At 47.9% G+C, this 18,415-nt stretch overlaps 1 protein-coding gene across 1 annotated transcript in view; it reads right to left on the bottom strand.

Annotated features, from left to right (window-relative positions):
• The window catches only part of ITGB5 (integrin subunit beta 5), a 104,897-nt gene that overhangs the window by 33,859 nt on the left and 52,623 nt on the right, over window positions 1–18,415 (bottom strand). The window contains exons 6-9 of the mRNA XM_064494484.1: window positions 14,230–14,391; window positions 12,666–12,761; window positions 11,193–11,282; window positions 4,685–4,819 (exon numbers count right to left, since the gene is read on the bottom strand). Of these exons, the coding sequence (XP_064350554.1) occupies window positions 4,685–4,819; window positions 11,193–11,282; window positions 12,666–12,761; window positions 14,230–14,391 (483 nt within the window). The remainder of the gene's footprint in view (window positions 1–4,684; window positions 4,820–11,192; window positions 11,283–12,665; window positions 12,762–14,229; window positions 14,392–18,415) is intronic.

Here is an 18,415-nt window from a genome sequence, read left to right as displayed (position 1 = left end):
ACAGTTACACCCTGCCTGCCTAATCCTCTTCTCCAGGTGATGCCCCCGGAGCCCCTGGCCCTTCTGCTGTGCTCTCGACTCCTGCCTGCCCTCCTCGCCATTCCTGGACTCGCCCCACCCTTCTCACTTGTGGTACTAAAGAACGGACCCGCCTGCCAAACAGCAGCCGGACACGTAGCCTGGCAAGTACATCCTACCATGTGGCCCAATCCTGCCTCTGCAGCCCAGCCCCACCCCCTCTCCCCTCAATCCCCAAACAACCCCGCAGCTGCATTCCCCCTGCAGCAGGGCAATGCTTTCACCCTCTCCTGGACTCAGCCGCTGCTCTGCACATGCCATGTGCGCTAATGGGGCCTCCCCACCCTATTTCTGTGTCTGGAAAGCTGAGCCTCAGCTCGACAGCACCCCTCTGTGATGCAGGGCCCTTCTTCCCTGGGGCTCCTGCAGCACCAGGCCCGGCTGCTATCACTGCACCCCACTCCCTGGGGTTGACTCCTCTGCACGTATATTTTCTCCACCAGATTTGTCCCTGGGACAAATGTCAAGACAGAAATGCCTGCACACTCAGTAACAAACCTGACTGCCGAGGTCCAACTGTCAACTCTTTGGAGAGAGTTCAGCCTGAGAGAAAGGACAGAAGTACATCTCCCCTTCAGCACAAAGGGGGCTGAAGGACAGCCCCCCAAGAGCCCCTCCGGGGCCAGCTCAGCAGGCAAGTGCCTGGGCACACAGTGCCCATACTCAGAAAGAAGGGCCTGTGCTTAGTTTAATGCTCTGCTATTGTCATCTTGAAATTCTTTATTTTTGAACAAGAACACCACAGTTTCATTTTGCCCTGGGTTCTACCCCACCCCATTGCCTCCAGGGCCCTCAAAGAGCTCACCTCTTGTGGCCTGGTGAGCAGCACCATGTGGTTGTGACAGGCAAACAGCCACAGCTCTTTGCCGACCTGTCTCCATCGGCCCTGGCGGGGGAGCCAGGGGTCATGTGACAGTGGCCCCGTGGACAGAGCAAGGAAACCAGGAGCCAGCATGGGAGGCCTGCCTTTAGGCCACTCTGTCTCAACAGGGTCACAGCCCCTCAGAGCCCAAGGGAGGCTCCTGCCTGCCCACCCGTGTGGAAGTGTGTCAAAGGCATGAGAGAAGCACCGTTCTTCCTTCTCTTTTAAAATCTATACATCATCCAAATACATCTGCGATTTTTCACTTTCGCGAAGCAATGCCACTTAAAATTTTTTCCTGTATTTTGGATGTTGTCCCTATTTTTCCGAGGTCTCCTAGCAAAAAATAAAATCTTACGCACTGGAGTATCCCTCCACAAGTGGCAACGATACCACTCTGCACTTCTCTGAAGTCTTTACTGCCAAAGTGCATGAGGTAAAAGGAAAAAACATGGACTCTGGCATCAGTGGTTGTGGATCTGACTCCTGGAGCGTGTGGCTCACCAGCAGCCAGACTTCCGGCAAGTCTCTCAGGCTCCCCTTGGAGCCTCGGTCTTCCTCACAGAAAATGGGGATGTCTACCTGACACGGATGCTGCGGGCAGCAGAGGACCTGGCAGCAAAACCCTGGTGCAGTATGGGGCACATTATCAATTCCCATGAAATGGCCTGTGTCATTCCCTCCATGGTCAGGAGGCAAGGAGAGGACTCGGTTTGGGCTGAGTTGAGTCTACCACCAGCCGTGGGTGATCTTAAGACAGGTCAGCACATCCCCAAATCTCAGGATGCTGGGCAGCACTGAGCCACAGGGGTGTGCATCAAATGTGGGGAGGCGCACAACGGCACCCGATACTCTGTGCTCCCCGCTGGAGGCCTGCTCCTTGTTACTGTACTTTGCTCTGAGGTGAGCCCTCTGAAACAGGTATGATGAACAGAACCGTGGGCAGCAGGAGGCCAGGGAGAGGGGGCATGCGGTGCTGGTGTCACAGCCAGAAAGCCCTGACTTTCAACTTTCACTTTGCTACTTACTGGCTATGGCACCTTGGGCAATTAATTAAATTCTCTGTGCCTCAGTTTTTCTCATCTGTCAACATGCATAACTATTTCCTTGCAAAGAACTAGGTGAGGAACATGGAGCTAACTCATTGTCCAGTTACTTTCCAGGTTTTCCCAAGACTAAGTGCATTTCCCTCTTTGGTCCACAAGGGACCCAACGTTCTTATACCAATTTCCCTTTTGCTTACGGTAGCATAAATGGGCTTCCGTTTCTTGCATCCAGAAAGAATTGACTTTATGCTGTTATTATCAACAAACACCAGTTCCCTTGATCTTCCTAGTTTCTAGACAACTCATCCTGATGGTTGCTTGTGGCTGGCCTTTAAAAAAAAAAAGAACTGAACCGAGAACTGAAGATGCAGTCTGACCCACATGAAGAAGAGTGAAGCCATCATCTCTGGGGTTTCAAAATACTAAAAAATACTTCCATTAATGCAGCCTCAATTGGCATATTTTTTTTTAAGCAACATTGCTTATTCACATTGAGCCTCTGAGAATTAGAATCTGCCAGATCTTTTTCCTAAAAGCTACTATCAAACCAGGTTCCCTCCATACTGTAAATGCAAGATACTAATCCTGATTACTTCAACTCAGCTCAGTTTTGAAAAACGTTCTTAAATCTTGGGTTTCCTATTTTATAGGATAACCTCTTTTCCTCAGCTTTATGACCTTCCCATCTTTGATGAGCAGGTCTTCCGCGCGAGTTCAGCTCAAGTTAGTAGTAAACAGGAACAGGAGACATTTGGAACCTCAGTCAAATCTTCCCCCAGCTGATGTTATCAACGCTCTTAGAAAGCAAGTTTTCTCAGCTACGCGTCTGCCTAGCTGTGCTGTCCTCAATCCACACTACTTGCCTTCGCATAAGGATGTCATTAGAAATTGTCAAGGGACTTCCTGAAACCCAGGCACCTGGTGTGCGTGCTGCGTATCCTCCTCTCTTCCGGTGCACCCACTTCTCCAAGTAAAGGGCTCCTTGTTTGGGTGTTTTTCACACATCACTTTAGGTTTCCTGACCCACTGCACCAAACATTCCATCCACAGACCTACAGAATCTGCTTCTGCCTCCCTCCATTTTTCACAGCTGTCTCTTCAAACCGAGTTTATGCTTTTTAAAAAAGTCATCTGGATTGATTAATCACTGCAATTCATCAAAACGACATAAATATATCACAAAATTTGACAAGCATTAAAAAAAAAAGTTTATTGGAAGTGCATTTTAATGAGATGGGGCTTTCCCCACCCAAAGAGTCCATGTATACTGAAAATTTTACTTTTTGCTAAGACAGGGATCAGCATCAATTCTATTCCTATTTTTTATTTGTATAGATTAAAGCACACCCTCCAAAAATTATTCACATAAACAGGAAGATGCAAATAGGAGTTTCATTATAGCCATGTCATCTTATTCTGTGAGTGCCTTCTGAGCTAAAAGCCATAAACAATCAATCATTTTGAATTTTTAATCATCTGTCATCTATCAACTTGATTAGGCCATCTTTCTTTTTTTTTTTTTCTTTTAAGCAAAAAGAAACTTGTAAAAAAAAAAAATCTGTGTTAGGAAAAGATTTGTTACCTAGTCATTAGAGTCCCTCATTTTCTGAACCTTGATACTGCACATTTTGAGTGGTCCCTTTGCTTGGACAAGGCACTACTGTAAGATTTAGAATGGGTGCCTGTGGCTCATAAAAGGGGCGGAGGGTAGTTGGGCTGAGCAAGGAGGAAGAGAATCAATTACAGAATGTGAGGAAATCACAGAAGACCAGGCTGCAGTGTAAGCGGTCATGCGGCCACACCTACAGCTTTCTGAGCTGTTTCCGGGGAGTCCAGGGTATGTTTGCTTATAGCCACCCTGACCATCATTAGTGCTTAGGAAAGCTTAGAAGCCCAGGTCTTGTATTTTTAAGGTCCTTATGGTTCTTTTGGTTCCAACCAGATTGTTTTAATTGCAGAAGAGAACTTTTCCTCACTGCCTTCCTATTTTCTGAGCAATGGAAGAGTCAACAAAGTAAGGAGTGGAGCTCACAGTCTCTTCTGGCAGCAGGAACCTCTAGGAGATGTGCAGGTGACTCTCCATCCCCACTCTGCCTGCCCCTGAGCCAGTGTTTCACCTTTGTTCTCATCACCCATGTACCCTCCTCCCTCCCACAAGTCCTTGGTTTGGTACACAGGTACACAACTTTACACACAATGTTTCTTCCCCACCATTTCATTATATCCACTTAATCCAGACAAGGGGCCTGTGGCTTCCACTGCTACAAAGCTACCCATTCCAAATCAGAAGACGTGGATAGCTTGCTTCATGTTTTACAGAAGGGAAAGGTGAAAGTCATATTATCCAAGGCACAGAGCAAGCTGTAGAAAACTAGGAAGGAAGGTTGAGTCTTTCAGATTCCCACTGACACTCTCCTACCCTATCTCATCCCTGCCAAAGACAATAACAAAGGCACAGTGCTGACCTGAAGACGCCGTACGTGGCAACTCAGAGGGCTGTGTATTGACCAGAGCTTTCTTAACAAGTCCACCTACATCCTGAAGACACAGCACAGAGCAGGTTTAGGAGAGTCCCCGGCACGCTGAGTGGGAAGATAGATTCAAACCCCCAAAGGACTCTAATAAGTCACAAAAGTTTTCAGAAGCTGAAGAATGATGACCAATGTTAAGTATAAATGAGCAGAGGGTGAGAACTTACCGTGTCCCCAATCTTTAGGCCTTCACACTTCCTCTGACCAGGGTAGGAGACGCCATCCTGGCAGGTAGCAGTGAAGAAGAGATTAAGATCCTCAGGCTGATCCCACACGGACAGTTCCACTTTAGACCGGATGCTCTGAACAGAGAGAAGCAGCCAGAACCAGTTAGTAAAGGCTGCAGCGAGATGCTCTCCATACTGGTTCTCCAATGCCCATGTGGCTTCCTCTAACTCAGGACTCAAGCCAAGGCAGGAGCCAGCAGGCTAGGTTTACTGCCCGTCCCTCATCCCTTTCCTTCTCTCCACACCCACGTGCCGTCTTGCTAGCCCTGGCCTGAGGTCTCCCTCCGTGAGCTCAGAGAATTTCTAATGGTCCATGTATCATACGATAATCTCCTCTGCTTCCAGGGGTGATGCTCTATCCCTGCTTGTCTCTGCAGTCACCTCTCATCCCCACCCTCAGCTTCAGACAGGCAGTTCCTCAAATCTTGCCATGTGCTCTCCAGGCGTTGGGCTTTGCATGTGCCTTGGATAACGTTCCTTTGCTCAATTGCTCCTCTCTCATCTCTCCCCTGCCGCTAGCTCTTTATCACCCTACCACGTCAGCTCAGCAGGCACTTTCTCCAGGAACCCACCCTTTCATTCTTCACACTTACCCCCATCAGATGAGGTCCACATTCGTAAGTTCTGACCTACATTCTGAAATCCACCTTATGTGTGGATTATGTTCTCAAGATGATGGATGAAATAAAAATCAAGCCACAATTACCCATCAGAATAGAAAAAAATGAAAGACTTCAACATATCAAGTGTTGGAAAGGAGCTGGGACCACTGGGGCCCTCATTCCATGCAGGTGGGAATGTGACCTGGTACAACCCTTGAGGAAAACAATAGGCAGTGTCTACTAATGCTCAGGTCAACCTCAGACAAGCAATTCATGCTGGAATTATATCCAACAGAGATGTGTACTGACCAGAACACATGTATAAGAATGTTTACAGCAACACTGTCTGTAACAGCTAGAAACTGGAATTATCCAACACCTATCAACATTTTTTTTTCAATTATGGTGTGTTCACATAGAATATCATACAGTACAAGAATGAATGAAATATGACTACATGTCATGACATAGATGAATCTCCTATCACATGGCCTGAAAGAAGCCAGACGCAAAAGGCATATATACTGTTTGATTCTATTTATATGAAATTCAAAAACATGAAAAAACTAACGGTTACCCTTGGAGGACAGTAATAGAAGAGGACATAATAGGGGTTCCAGATGCTAGTGATACTCTGTTTTTTGACCTGGGTGGCCCAATACTTAGGTGTATTTAGTTGTGAAAAGTCTGTACAATTTTCTGTATGCCTGTTAGTTTAAAAAATTGCCACTGAAAATCTCTAAGGAGGTACTTTGGAGACTGAGACCAAATGAAGGACATATCTTACAAAAAGAATTTTTTTCCACCAAATGCACTCAGTATAGCAGGATGCACACGCTCCGAGAGACACACGGACCCCCAGATCAACGGACAGCCCATCACACTCCCATCTCCCCTCTCAGCTGCATTCCAGGGAACAGGGCATTGGACACAACAGCAGGCAGAAGTGCCTCCTGCTCTTGTAGGGTTTCTCTTCTTTCTTTTTGCTGAGCATATCACGTTAAACTTAAATTAAATATGCAGTTTCCCCAACACATTAACAGCCTGTTGAAAACACTCTGCAAAAAATAGTCTCTCCCTTTGCAACAAATTGTCTAAGCTCTTCTACAGCTCTAAAAATACTCTCTCTCTTAAATCCACTTCCTCTTGTTAGTGCCAGCCTCCACTGGCAGCCGGCTGCCAGCACCACTCCACACACACAGCTCTCCTGCAGGATGTGATTAGTTATTTACAGATCTGTTTTCCCCACTGAGCTGTGAGTTCTGAGGACCCTATCATATTTCTCTCCAGGACTGAACATAAGCTTTTGTTGAATAGATGGATGGAGGGATGGAAGAGTGGATGTTTTCACAGCGGCTCAGATCTAGTGGAAGAAACTTAAATTATTTTTGAAAGACAAAATAAATTAGAAATTATATAGTTTAATTGTGAATAAGTATATGAGGATGAGGCAAAACAGTGTATCATAAAAGGGTTAGGCAGACTGGAGCTATTTAAAAATTACTGGGGACCAGTCTCCTGAAATATGAGGGCCGCGTGGCTCCCAGACAAGGCTTTGGGAGGAAGCATCAGCACTTCCCATCAAGATCTGCTGAGGCCACCTCCTGGAAGCGTTAATGGGGAACCCGGTCGTGGGAGAAAGAGCACTGGGGACTGGGACTCCGATTAAATGAACCGGTGACTGTAACAGATGGAAACTGAATCTGATGTTCTATTCTGGTCATAGGACCCTAAAGTTTTGTGTTCCGATCTGATATCTGTATTATTTCTGATCTCCACATAGTCTCTAGAATCAGAAATTCTTAAGATGTTAGCAGTGGTAGGAACTGTGGAGACTCAGTTCAAATTTCTCATCTTACGGAAGCGGGAACTGAGGCCAAAGAAAAGGCCACATCTGGGCCTACTCAGGGGCAGGCAGGACCAGAACAGGCCTTCTGGGTCCCCTTGCAGGACGCGCTGTCATCACCAGATCTGATACTTTATTTGGAAACTGGCTCTGACCTTGGAAAGTGTGGTCAGGTCATATCCCAGTTGAGACTCAGACTCCCGTCAAAGATCGTGAGCTCCTTCCTGGAGGGTAGAACTGTGTTCTGTTCACTGCTTTATTATTTATTGTAGCATGGTGCCTGCCACACCAGGAGTGTATATTTGTTGGACAAATAAATGAATGAATAAATGGATAAAGTACAAGACACAGTAGAGGATCAAAGCCACAGCCAACGCAGTTCTGATGCACGAAGACTTATGTGTGACTCCTGAAATTCAGTGAACTCCTATCAGACCGGCCCATGAAGATGACTCCTTCCTTCTCATCCTAGGACAAGGAGATAATGTCAAAAATGTCATTAGTTTATAAAGACTATTGAATACTCAGTCAGGCTGGGTCACATCTGCAATCGCTTTAAGCCAGGCCAGCTGTGGAGCGGGTGGGAGCAGACTTTATGGCAACAACAAAAAGAGAAACGTGCTCCGCTAGAAGCAGCACACACCACGGCCTCTGACGTCACCCTCCACATGCAGCTCTATGGTTTCCAGCTCATTCTGCTCTTTCTCCCTTTGAAAAGGGACCCTCGTGATTCCTCTCCGAGTCCTGCCCCCTTTTTCTCAATGTGACACAAGGCCGGTCGTGTGTGTGCACCCAGCGCCCCACCTCTGAGCTCACCGGCACCCTCGGCGCGGCGAAGCTCCGCACCGGCGAGTTCCCACAGTGAAGAATTCGGCGCAGCAGGAAACAGCGTACGTCAAGATTTTACCCCGTGAAAGTCGAGTACGACAGACTCGATTCTGCCAGGCGTTCCATTAAACGTGCCCTTTCCGTCTTGCTCCCTCCCCAGCCGACAGCCACGCCAAGGCCATTTCCTCTGTTCCGTGGCTCCACTGCGATCCTTTCAGGATGTCCCCAGTCGGCCTGCCAGCTCCAGGGGAGGCCGAAGTCAGCACCACACTTAGTCACGCGTTGCATGACTCATGTGAAATCCACCGCAAACTGCGGAGGCGGCGAGGTGAGGCGGGGAAACGCACAGTCCGGTCAGTGCTCCGACCCGGCTGGGGGAAGAGCAGGGCCCCTCTGCCGGCCAAAGCGCGCACGCACGTCCACACCGCACCCCAGGCGCCGGCGGGCCCCGATCCAGGAGACGCGAGGGGCCCAAGGCCCAGGCCGGGCCTTCCCATTTGCCAGAAAGGACGGCAGCCAGTGACTCGAGTACTAACCAACGTCGAGCACCAGCGTATCCGCAACACGGCTGCCACCAGCTAGGCTCTGCTCCGAATACCTTGCCTTTTCACATTTCTGTATGTAATACCTGTCTTTAAAATACCTGAAGGGAAGGGCAGAAGTAGGGAATTACCAAGGGTCCCAGCGTTTCAGAGCAAAGGACACATTCAAGGTCTTGGTGGTGGTAATGGTTTCACAAGTGTGTAGAAGTATAAAAACTTATCAAACTATACACTTCAAATCTGTACAGTGAATTGTATGTTAATTACCTCTAAATCAAGCTGTTTCAGTTTTCCACTGATTTTGAATAGTCATTGTGCATAGTATTCCGGACACGCCCATTTTAAGAACTGAGTTTCAAGCGTTCACTCCTAAGTCATATGTCTGGTTTCCTAATATGCTCTCTTACAGTTTAACTCAGAGTCAAGCTGCGGTGCTAGATTCCCAGAGCTCCTGGGGGGCTCAACCCGGGTTCCAAATGTAGCTCCTGACTTCCTCTACTTCCTCTACTCATCTGGGTCCCACCGCTTCAGTCCCAGAGTGGGGTTCCCTGCTCCTCTCCTGACCTCTGCCCACCCCAGGCCCCTGGATTTCCATTAAGAAAACGAATTTACCTTGCATGAGTCCTGCGCAGGGCCAAGGCAACAGTGAGAGCAGCACTGAGCACCTGAGACCCTGCCCAGGGAACCACAACTGTCTCATGCATCCTGGTTTTCAGTGGACCCGCACACAAGTATGGACGTGCAGACCACTTGGCCACATGCAACGCTGACTAAGCGAGTGCCTTCCCCATTTCTGGGGAACACCACCCTGCCAGTCCTTTAGAACTGAGTATCACGATGCCCTCTTTTATCAAAGCCACAAGGATCGGGGACCTGGGCCTTTGGCAGAAAGCACTCCTGGGGGAGCCCCAGAGGTCCGCCAGCCAGCCGCCCAGCTTGAGGCCCAAGGCAGCACAGTGAGGAGTGACCCTCGGGATGGGGGCCACATTCAGCAGGCCCAGCCCCTCCCTCACACACACTCTCTTCTCAGACTTTCAGTATGTCACACTTCCACCCGCTGTAGAAATCTGAACGCCACAAAGTGTAGCTAACCTGGAAACCTAGTCTCACCAGGTTCAGAGGTGGCCCCTGGATCTGGTGAAGATTTCAAGGTCAGAGATCAGAAAAGAGGATGTTAGTATGTGGGGAATTAAGTAGAAAAGGAGAAGGAAGTCTTGAGCTTCTCTCAGTAGGAAGTTCCAGGAGTGAGGAGGAATTGGAGCACTTGTGAGAGGAAGAGGGCCCTGAGCTGCAGCAGAAAGCGGGGGTGGGGAGAAGGACGCAAAACGAGCCAGAAATTCTCACTGTTGCCCCCTCACTGCCTTTAAGACACTGAGGCTCCAGGAGACCAGGTGAGGGCTGACCACGTCCCAACCTCCAGGTCCCCCGTGGTCTAGCTGAGCAGTATTTTGCAGCTCAGAACAAGGCTAGACCAGTAGGGTGACAAAGTCAACTAGCAAGGCAGAGTTCCAAATACACATGTGTACATCAGTCACTGGAAAGCACATGGTTTTTCTAACACCCAGGGGATGCTGTAGTGGTTAATCAGGTCCCCAGGTTAGCCCACAAGTCTATTCTATATAAGTTTACAACCACTAGTGTTACTCAAACTATATATACTCTATGTAGAACTTTGTTTTAACAGGAAGATGCACGCTGAATTCCAATTTGGGAACTGCCTGGCCCTGTGAAGGGCTACGTGGGGACTGGAGGCTACGGCCACACTGGGACGTCACAGGGAGGGGACAGCTGAGGGTACATACTTGCCAGCACAAGAAACTGCGCCATCGTCTGGAGAAAAAGTAGGTCTGAGTTGAGTACTTCTTGGGTATCAGGATTGAGGGAAAGGAGGGTAGGAATGAGACACATTTGGCAATCAGGGACAACTGGCTTGGGAAGTGACAGTGCCACCTGACCACTTATGTGCTGTACTTCCTAAAGCAGAGCCAAGTTAACGTGATGCGTTACAACAGCACAGAATTTAACAGCCCTGCTCAGCCTCCCTCTGAAAGGACCTGATTACAGTCAGATCCTAAGTGTGCAGGCAGAAGACCTGGTGTTGATTCTTCTCAGGTTCTTCTGTTCTGTTTCAGTCTGCAGCTCTGTGTGGAGCTCCAAAAGCCCGGGGAATTTCAGCCCTGCCCACTGGGAGGCGAGGTCAGTGTGCACGCTTCTCCCTTCTCAACACAGCAAGCACAGTGGCAGCATCGTCCCAGCAACTGGATAGGTGAAGAGCATCTGTACCCACCCGAGCCTAGAGCTCCGACGGGGCCTGGGGTTATCACCGGGTCAGAACCCAAGCACTTCCAGGGCCGCCAGCCTGAGCCTGACTGAGCCACGTGCTGCTTCACTGGGATAAGCTTATGATGAGAGTCAAGGAGGCGGAGATGAGGGGAGAGGGATGCACCAAGCAGGATGCCCTCTCCACCCTGAACCTGAGTGAAGGAGGAAGGCGCCAAACTCAAGAGGCAGGAGGCGAGAAACAGAACCAAGTACACCAGCACGGTGGTGCACGATGGTCCACACCAGCTCAAGGAGCCTCAGTGGGAGGCGGGGTGGGGGGTGTCGCAGGGAAGAAACCGGTGACTTACATTGTATGCATTGATGATCAGTTGAATAATATTTTTGGAGTCTCCATGTAAAATCTCCACTGTTGTTCCAGGTATCAGGGCTGTAAAATTCTTGGAGAAAAAAAGAAAGAAAACAAATAAGCCCATTTTGCCTTCCCATACTGTCAGAGTGAACACTGGCCTACTGAGCTAGAACAGTCAGGGCCCCGGAGTGAAGGGGAAACTTTTCCAAGCGTCTCAAATACAGTGTCTTTTCTCAAAAGGGGACTGAGACATGAATGGTGCCTTCCAAGGAGGTCTGGAATCGCTGGGTGACGTCCTGTGGCTAAGCAGGCAGCCCTGAAGTGGCTGTCTTTCCTCTTTCACTTGTACTAATGCCTAAGTATGTCACTCACTAAAGTGACAAAAATGTCTAGAAACACCCACAGCCCTCAGCCTGCCTTGGACTGGATGAGCCTCCTCCCTGAGGAAGATGTTCTTGGTTCTAAGCAAGGATAGCTTAGCCAAGGTGGGGCTGTCTCTTTCCCCTTGAAGCATCCAGAGGCATTCTCAGTACAGTCTGTGCAACTGATCCCTCTAAAAATGGTCCTTATAAATGGGTATGTTCTATCCTGCTGTTTTCCACTAAACAAACCAACAAAAGACAAACAATCCTCTTTCCTTGTTTTCATATTCTAAAATTGATTCAGACTAAAACAAGATGAAGAACTCAAGAAGATTTAAGTGGCATTTTATCAGTGATAATCTCGAGTAGGAGCACTAGAAACACATTATCAGCAAAGGTTGTTTTGTGGACATTCAAGAGTAAGGAGAGGGGACCAGGGCTGGCAGTCCCAGAGGTGTGGATTCAGTTCTCACAGCCTCTCAGCGCGAAGGGTGTCAGAGCTGAGCTGGGCCTCGCACCTCCACAAGCCTCCTCAGGTAGTTAGGTGGAGAGTCCTAGTAAAAGGTGACTTGCCTGTGACTCTGTGGTCCTTGGGATGACCCAGAAAAATTCTCTTTTAGACAGAATAGCCTTATAAACAGACTGCTCTGTTCACTCAAGACATTTACTCTTTGCTTCGGAAATTCCTGTCCCAGATTAACCCACGGGTCTCCTGTCCTCTGCGGGAAGGCATAGAACTCTGGACTACGCAATAAGTGATGGAGCCTGCTGAGATGCCTAGTTCTTTCTCTGTACACTTTCATTTCATATTGTCCTTCCCTATTCCCTGATGTTTCCATTTCATCATCTGGAAGATAGGAATCGGTACTATTCCCAAAGTTTTTCTCATTATCAAATTAGACACCATATGTTTAACGTCCTTGGTATGCACTGTTCCTTAAAACTACTACTTTCCCCTGGATGAAGACAGGGCTATATTCCACTCTCCTCTGGATCTCACTCCGCCTCCCTACACTTCACCTGAGCCCACATTCCTGTCTCCCACTCATCTTAGGGTCAGCATGGCCCCCAGGTTCATGCCACCAGGCTCCCACTCCCTCCAGGTATACCTTGTAGAGCATATAATGGTTTTTTGTCACTGCAAAGATGAGGTTGATGTTGTTCTCTGCCAGTTTCTCTCCAAGCAAGGCAAGCGATGGATAGTCCTAGGGCCAAGGCAAAAATCAAGGCTGTAACATTTCTAGCAGGCTGAGACACTAGCATCTGGCTCCAGCATGCACTCAGTAGCTCATCTTGCCATGATAAGCGTCTTTCCCTGGCAGTCCCTTAATAACCAAGCCCCGGCAGCTCCTAACTGAGGAACTATGTCGGGGAGACCCTCCAGGATAGGACCCTCTGGCACCTACCAAACTAGACTCACTCCTCCCACCCCTCCCAACCCAGAATGGAGAAGTGATGATGGAGGTTTCCCACACCTGGCCCATGTCTCCATCCCTTTAGCAGAGATGGGGCAGAGTGGGGAGGCCCCCAAAAGAACGGCCATCACATCCTACCATCTACCAGCAGCACCCTTCCTCTCTTCCCTAAGACCCATCTCCTTGCTCAATTTTCCTTTTCCTATGCCCAGTGTTGGGCCTGCCAATGTCCCCCACAGGTTCTGCTCAGTCCTGCTCATGGCTCAGAATGGGCAGAAGAGGCTGCTGACATTATACTAAAAGCTGGGCTGTGGCAGGGGAGGGGAGGGGATGCAGAGCAGAGAGGGAGGAAAGGAGTTTGTAGGGGAGTGAGGAAGAGGGGGCGGATGCTGCAAGCAGCTCAACAATGTCCTGAAGGATTTCAAGGGCTGATCACGGGTCCAGGGTCCTCATCAGGGAGGTTCTATAGTTATCAGGTCCTTTTTCCAGACTCTGTTACTCTTGGGTAATATGGAAGTCTTGAGCACTGACCACCTTTTGAAACTAGAGAAAATGGGCTAGTCCAGCAAGAATTAGAGTTTCTCTCTAGCCAGACACTAGAATGGATTTGGGAAGGAAGAGGGTGTAGATTTGGGGGAAAAAATTGTACAGCAAATGTGGAAAAATCTTAATTGTTGGTTCTGGGGACGGGTAGGTAGAAGTTCATTTCACTGGTCAGTTATTATATGTTTGAAATTTTGCACAAGTTCTGTTTCACTGCGTGGTCATAGTGACAGTAGTGGGAGTGGAAGGTCCTCGGGGCTTCCCCATGTGGGTCACCTGCCACCCTACCCCCGACACTGACAGAACTCAGGGCCTCAGGGAACCCATTTCTAGAAGTCAGACAGTTTTGTCTTCACTGCCCTTGCCCTAGAACATCTATCCCAGTTTGGGCTCTGTTGAACACAGTCCTCTCCCTCCTGTACCATCACCTCTCCCACTCTCTCTCCTGCCTCCCTGGGTCACCTCTTCCCTGACTCAGCAGTCCCCAGGTTGGAAAGATGAACCAGCTACAGAGACCCCTGGGAAATGTTCTAAGTAAATGAGGAGGAGGAATTCTGGAAGCCCACCCCCAGGTGGAGAAAATGGAATAGAAACCCGGTCCCAGGGTGGATGGGAAGGTCAGTGAGCAGGGGTCCAAAGGACGGTGGCACAGGCCAGGTGAGGCCTCAGACCACAAGGAGGAGGCAGGAGCGGTGCCGGGGTCCCAGGCCCTCACCATCTGGTTGGACGCAGTGTACTCGTTGGCCTCATTCAGGTGGCACTGGCCATCGTGCGGCTGCACCAGGCCCCCCAGTTTTCCATCCAGCGCAATGTGGGGCACATCATCCGTTGTGAACACCAGCAAGTGCAGCGCATCCTTTCGCCAGCCGATCTTCTCCTGGGGGCAGAGTGTGATGGTGAAAAGCCTTTCTGGCTGCTGCTGCCCAAGCCTGTGGGCGGGGCGCTGGTCCATCTCCAGGGGTCACAGACTGAATCAGAGGCATTCCTCTGTGCACATGGCAGGGGAGCCTCATACAACCACTGGGAGAGGAGATCCCACAGAGCTCAGAAGAGACCCAGCTTGACCTGCTGGGGAAGCCCAGCTGCGGAGACCAGTCTCCATGGTGTGGCCCACACAGGCTGCGAGCCTGGACCCCTCCCTCCAGACCGTCCCACTCTTCACCGCTCCTACTGCTCTTCACCTGATGGCTACTCCTCCAGGATGCCTGCTATTCCTTCCCCAGAACAGCCTTGAGCCCACTCCAGCCTCCCTACAACATGCTCGGCTGGCTGCCCTTGTCAAAGATGACCGGTAAGTGACCAGTTCAGTCCCCCCAGGTAGGCACAACTCACTCAGAACAGAGTGCGCCAATGACCAACAGACAGATCTGTCTTTGGAGGATCCGGTAAAACCTGCCATCCTTCCTGTAGATGCAGACCGCTCCAGTCATTCCTTGAACTACCCTGGTGCTTAAGGCCAATCAGGTCAACTCTCTTCTCCCTTCACTGCTTCACGTGTGGAACGTAGCCACCCTTCAGATGGAGGCACAGCTGAATACAGGCTGTACTGCGAAGAAAGGTCTCTGTCTTTCATATGTAGTCACTGTGGCCCCAACACTGCACAAAAACACTCCCAGTCACTATTGTTAGGAGCAGCTAGACCCTGATACAGGCCAACAAAAACTGGGATAGGGTCGCCTCCCTACCAGTAGTGAAAGGGCATCCCAAAATATGTGGGTAGCAGGGTGAATGCAGGAAGGGTTTACGCATTGCTGAGTTATCTACACATGCACACTTGACCCTGGAATAGGAGACTGGATTCACAGACTTTAAAAGTTAAAAGCTATCACCTAATGGCAGATGAGGGGTTGAGGGTATCATCCTCTCTTTCTTATCACCACAATGATGGATAAAGCAGCCTTCAAGAGCTATGACGTTTCCTCACTTGCTCCAAGAGTGGCATGGAAATAATTAAGTCACAAGAAGTCAGAGTAACACGAGGAAGAAAAGGGGGTTTGAAAAGAAGCCAGTGAAACTGAAAGCCAGGAGGCCAGCTGTGAGCAAGGAATTCACTTTTGGGGAATCAGTTTCCCAGACTCTCAACAGTCATCCTACAGACAATTACTGACCGCCTACTGTGTGCAGGCACCACAGAAGGCACTGGGTCTACGAGACAGCTTGTTCCAGACCTCAAAAAGCTCGCAGTCAAATGGAAACACAACTTTAACACATCACGGTAAGCATGCGGATGAAGGTAAACAGACTGCCAGTGGAGCCCGGGGAGGAGGAGGGGGGAGCTTCCTACGTAAAGCTGAGCTGAAAGTGAGGAGGATCCTTCACGGAAGCTGGAAGAAGGAATGACGGGGAAGGAAGGAGGGGGAGAGGGGTTCTAGATGCTAGTAAAGGCACGGTGAGGAGGTGGGGGTGGAGTCGGGGGCTAATAACTGGAAGAGGTCACAAGAGTGGCTGGTAATGTTCTGTTTCTTTACCTGGTAGCTTCACCTTGAGAAAATTTACCAAAATGCATTCTTACACTTCTCCGTATGTATATTATACTTTGAGAAAGAGCTTAAAACTTTTAAATAAATAAAGCAATCATTATAAGCCATGGAGTGTGGAAGGGAGGGGAGTGGGATCCTTAGAAGTTAAAGCATAATCAAGAAAGGATTTTTTTCTGGCGTGGTGGGGGAGGGCAGGAGAAACGTGGATCTGTTATCCAGAAGGGCAGAGCAATGTGCTAAACACCCTAACAGGAAAGCAGAGGACCAACCTTTATTTTAACAACGTGTATCAAGAACCTTAAAGAAAATGAAACCATTAAAGAAAAACAAAGATCATTTTCATGGATTGGAAGAGTCCATGTTGTCGATGTCATTTTTCCCCAAATTGATCTACAGATTTGACACAATCGCAATCAGAAGCCCAGAAGGCCTTTTTGAGAAAGTGACAAGCTGATTCTAAAATGTATATGGAAAGGCAAATAATGAAAACTAGACAACGAATTCTGAAAAAGAGAAACAAAGTTGGGGGATTCATTATCTAAGGTCAGGACTTACTGTAAAGCTACAGTAATTGAGACAGTGTGATACTGAAAAAAGGATGGACGTATAAACCAGTGGAACAGGACAGAGACTAGAAACAGATCCACACATATAGGGTCAATTTTAAGGTAATGGAATAATTAGACATCCATATGGGGAAAAAAAAATGAAGCTCAACCCATACCTCTCACTATGTACAGAAATTAACTCAAAGTGATCACAGACCTAAAACTATAAAAAGTCTGAAGGAAACAAAGGAGAAAAGCCTTGTGACCTTGGTATAGGCAAAGATTTCTTACATGATTCAAGAGATAAAAATTTGATGAATTGGACTTTGTCAAAATTAAAAACATCTGCTCTTTGAAAGATACCACCAAGAAAATGACAAGACACAGATTGGGAGAAAACATTCGCAAAAAATAAAAATCTGATAAAGGACTTGTGTCCATAATATATAAAGAACTCTCATAGATCAGTAACAACACAAATATCTGAATTTTAAAAGATGGAGAAGACGGAGCCTTGAGCAGACATTTCACCAAGAGATGTGGATGTTAAGCCCATGAAATGATCGTCAACCTCATTAGTCATTACGGAAGTGCACATTACACTCACCACGAGGTTGCCGTTAGATGGCTACTCCCAACAGCAGACAAAACCAGCCCTGAGAATACCAAGCGCTGGGAAGGGCATAGAATAATTAGAAAGCTCATAAATTGCTAATGAGAATACAAATTGTTTCAGCAACTCTGGAAAACAGTTTGGCATATTCTTAGGAAGTTAAATATACACTGACCTTCAATTCAGCAATCTTACTCTCTGGTATTTACCCAGGAGAAATGAAAACTTACGCTCACATAAAAACTTCTATGCAGACATTTATAGCAGCTACTCATAATCACCAAATCTAGAAACAACCCAAATGCCATCAAGTGGTGAATACACAGACACTGTAGTACATCTCTACAATGGAACAGTAGTCAGCAAAAAAGGGAACAAACTACTGGTACATACAACTTGGATGAGTCTCCAAAGCATTATGTTCAGTGAAAAAAGCCTGACTCAAAAGGCGATTTACTGTGTAATCCTTAAGATATTCAGGGAAAGACAAAAATACAGGAACAGAAAACAGACTGAGAGCAAAGGGACGAGTCAACAAGAGGTGGGCACTAGGAAACTTCCTGGGGTGACAGAAATCATCTATATCTTAATTGTGGGGGTAGTTACAAGACATTATGGCTAAAACGAGTGAATTTTACTCTGCATCAATTACTGCCGAATAACCTTGACTTTAAAAAAAACCCCAAAGAAGTATGTATCTTTTGACTCAATGATTCTACTTCAGGAGTCTCCATCTGCAAGAACCTTTCTGAAGTACATACAGCAGTATTTTTACTATTAGTGACAGAATAGGAAAGATGTGAACACCCTACTATTCGGGAACAGTTAATTAGACTGAGATCCGTCCTCTTCAGCCATTAGAAACTATGTTCACAAAAAGTATGAAATTATGTATAAACATGTACATAAAGTGAAAAACAAAGAATATAGTACTGCAATTGCAGTGTGATTGCAAACTGTGAGAAACAAGCACCACTCTCTACTAAAAAGAGAAGAGATGAAAACAAAAAAACACCATAATGTGGTTGGGGGTGAGATTATAGGTGGTATCTTTTCCTTTTTTTCCATTTTTTCCCAAACTGTCTTTAATAAGCAAGTGCTAGTTTTACGAGACTAGGCTTTGAATGCTGGCTCTGTCGTATAACTTTTTCAGCCTCCTTTTCTTCCATGCCAGCTTCTCAAGGGACAGGTAGGGACCCAAAGGAGGGTGGAAGTGAACAGACAGAATGACATGGAACTCAGAAGCTTGAAGATGGGCAT

The sequence above is a fragment of the Camelus dromedarius genome, chromosome 2, assembly GCF_036321535.1.
Source record: "Camelus dromedarius isolate mCamDro1 chromosome 2, mCamDro1.pat, whole genome shotgun sequence".
Classification (NCBI taxonomy): Eukaryota; Metazoa; Chordata; class Mammalia; order Artiodactyla; family Camelidae; genus Camelus; species Camelus dromedarius.
This window is presented reverse-complemented; position numbering and strand designations above follow the sequence as displayed.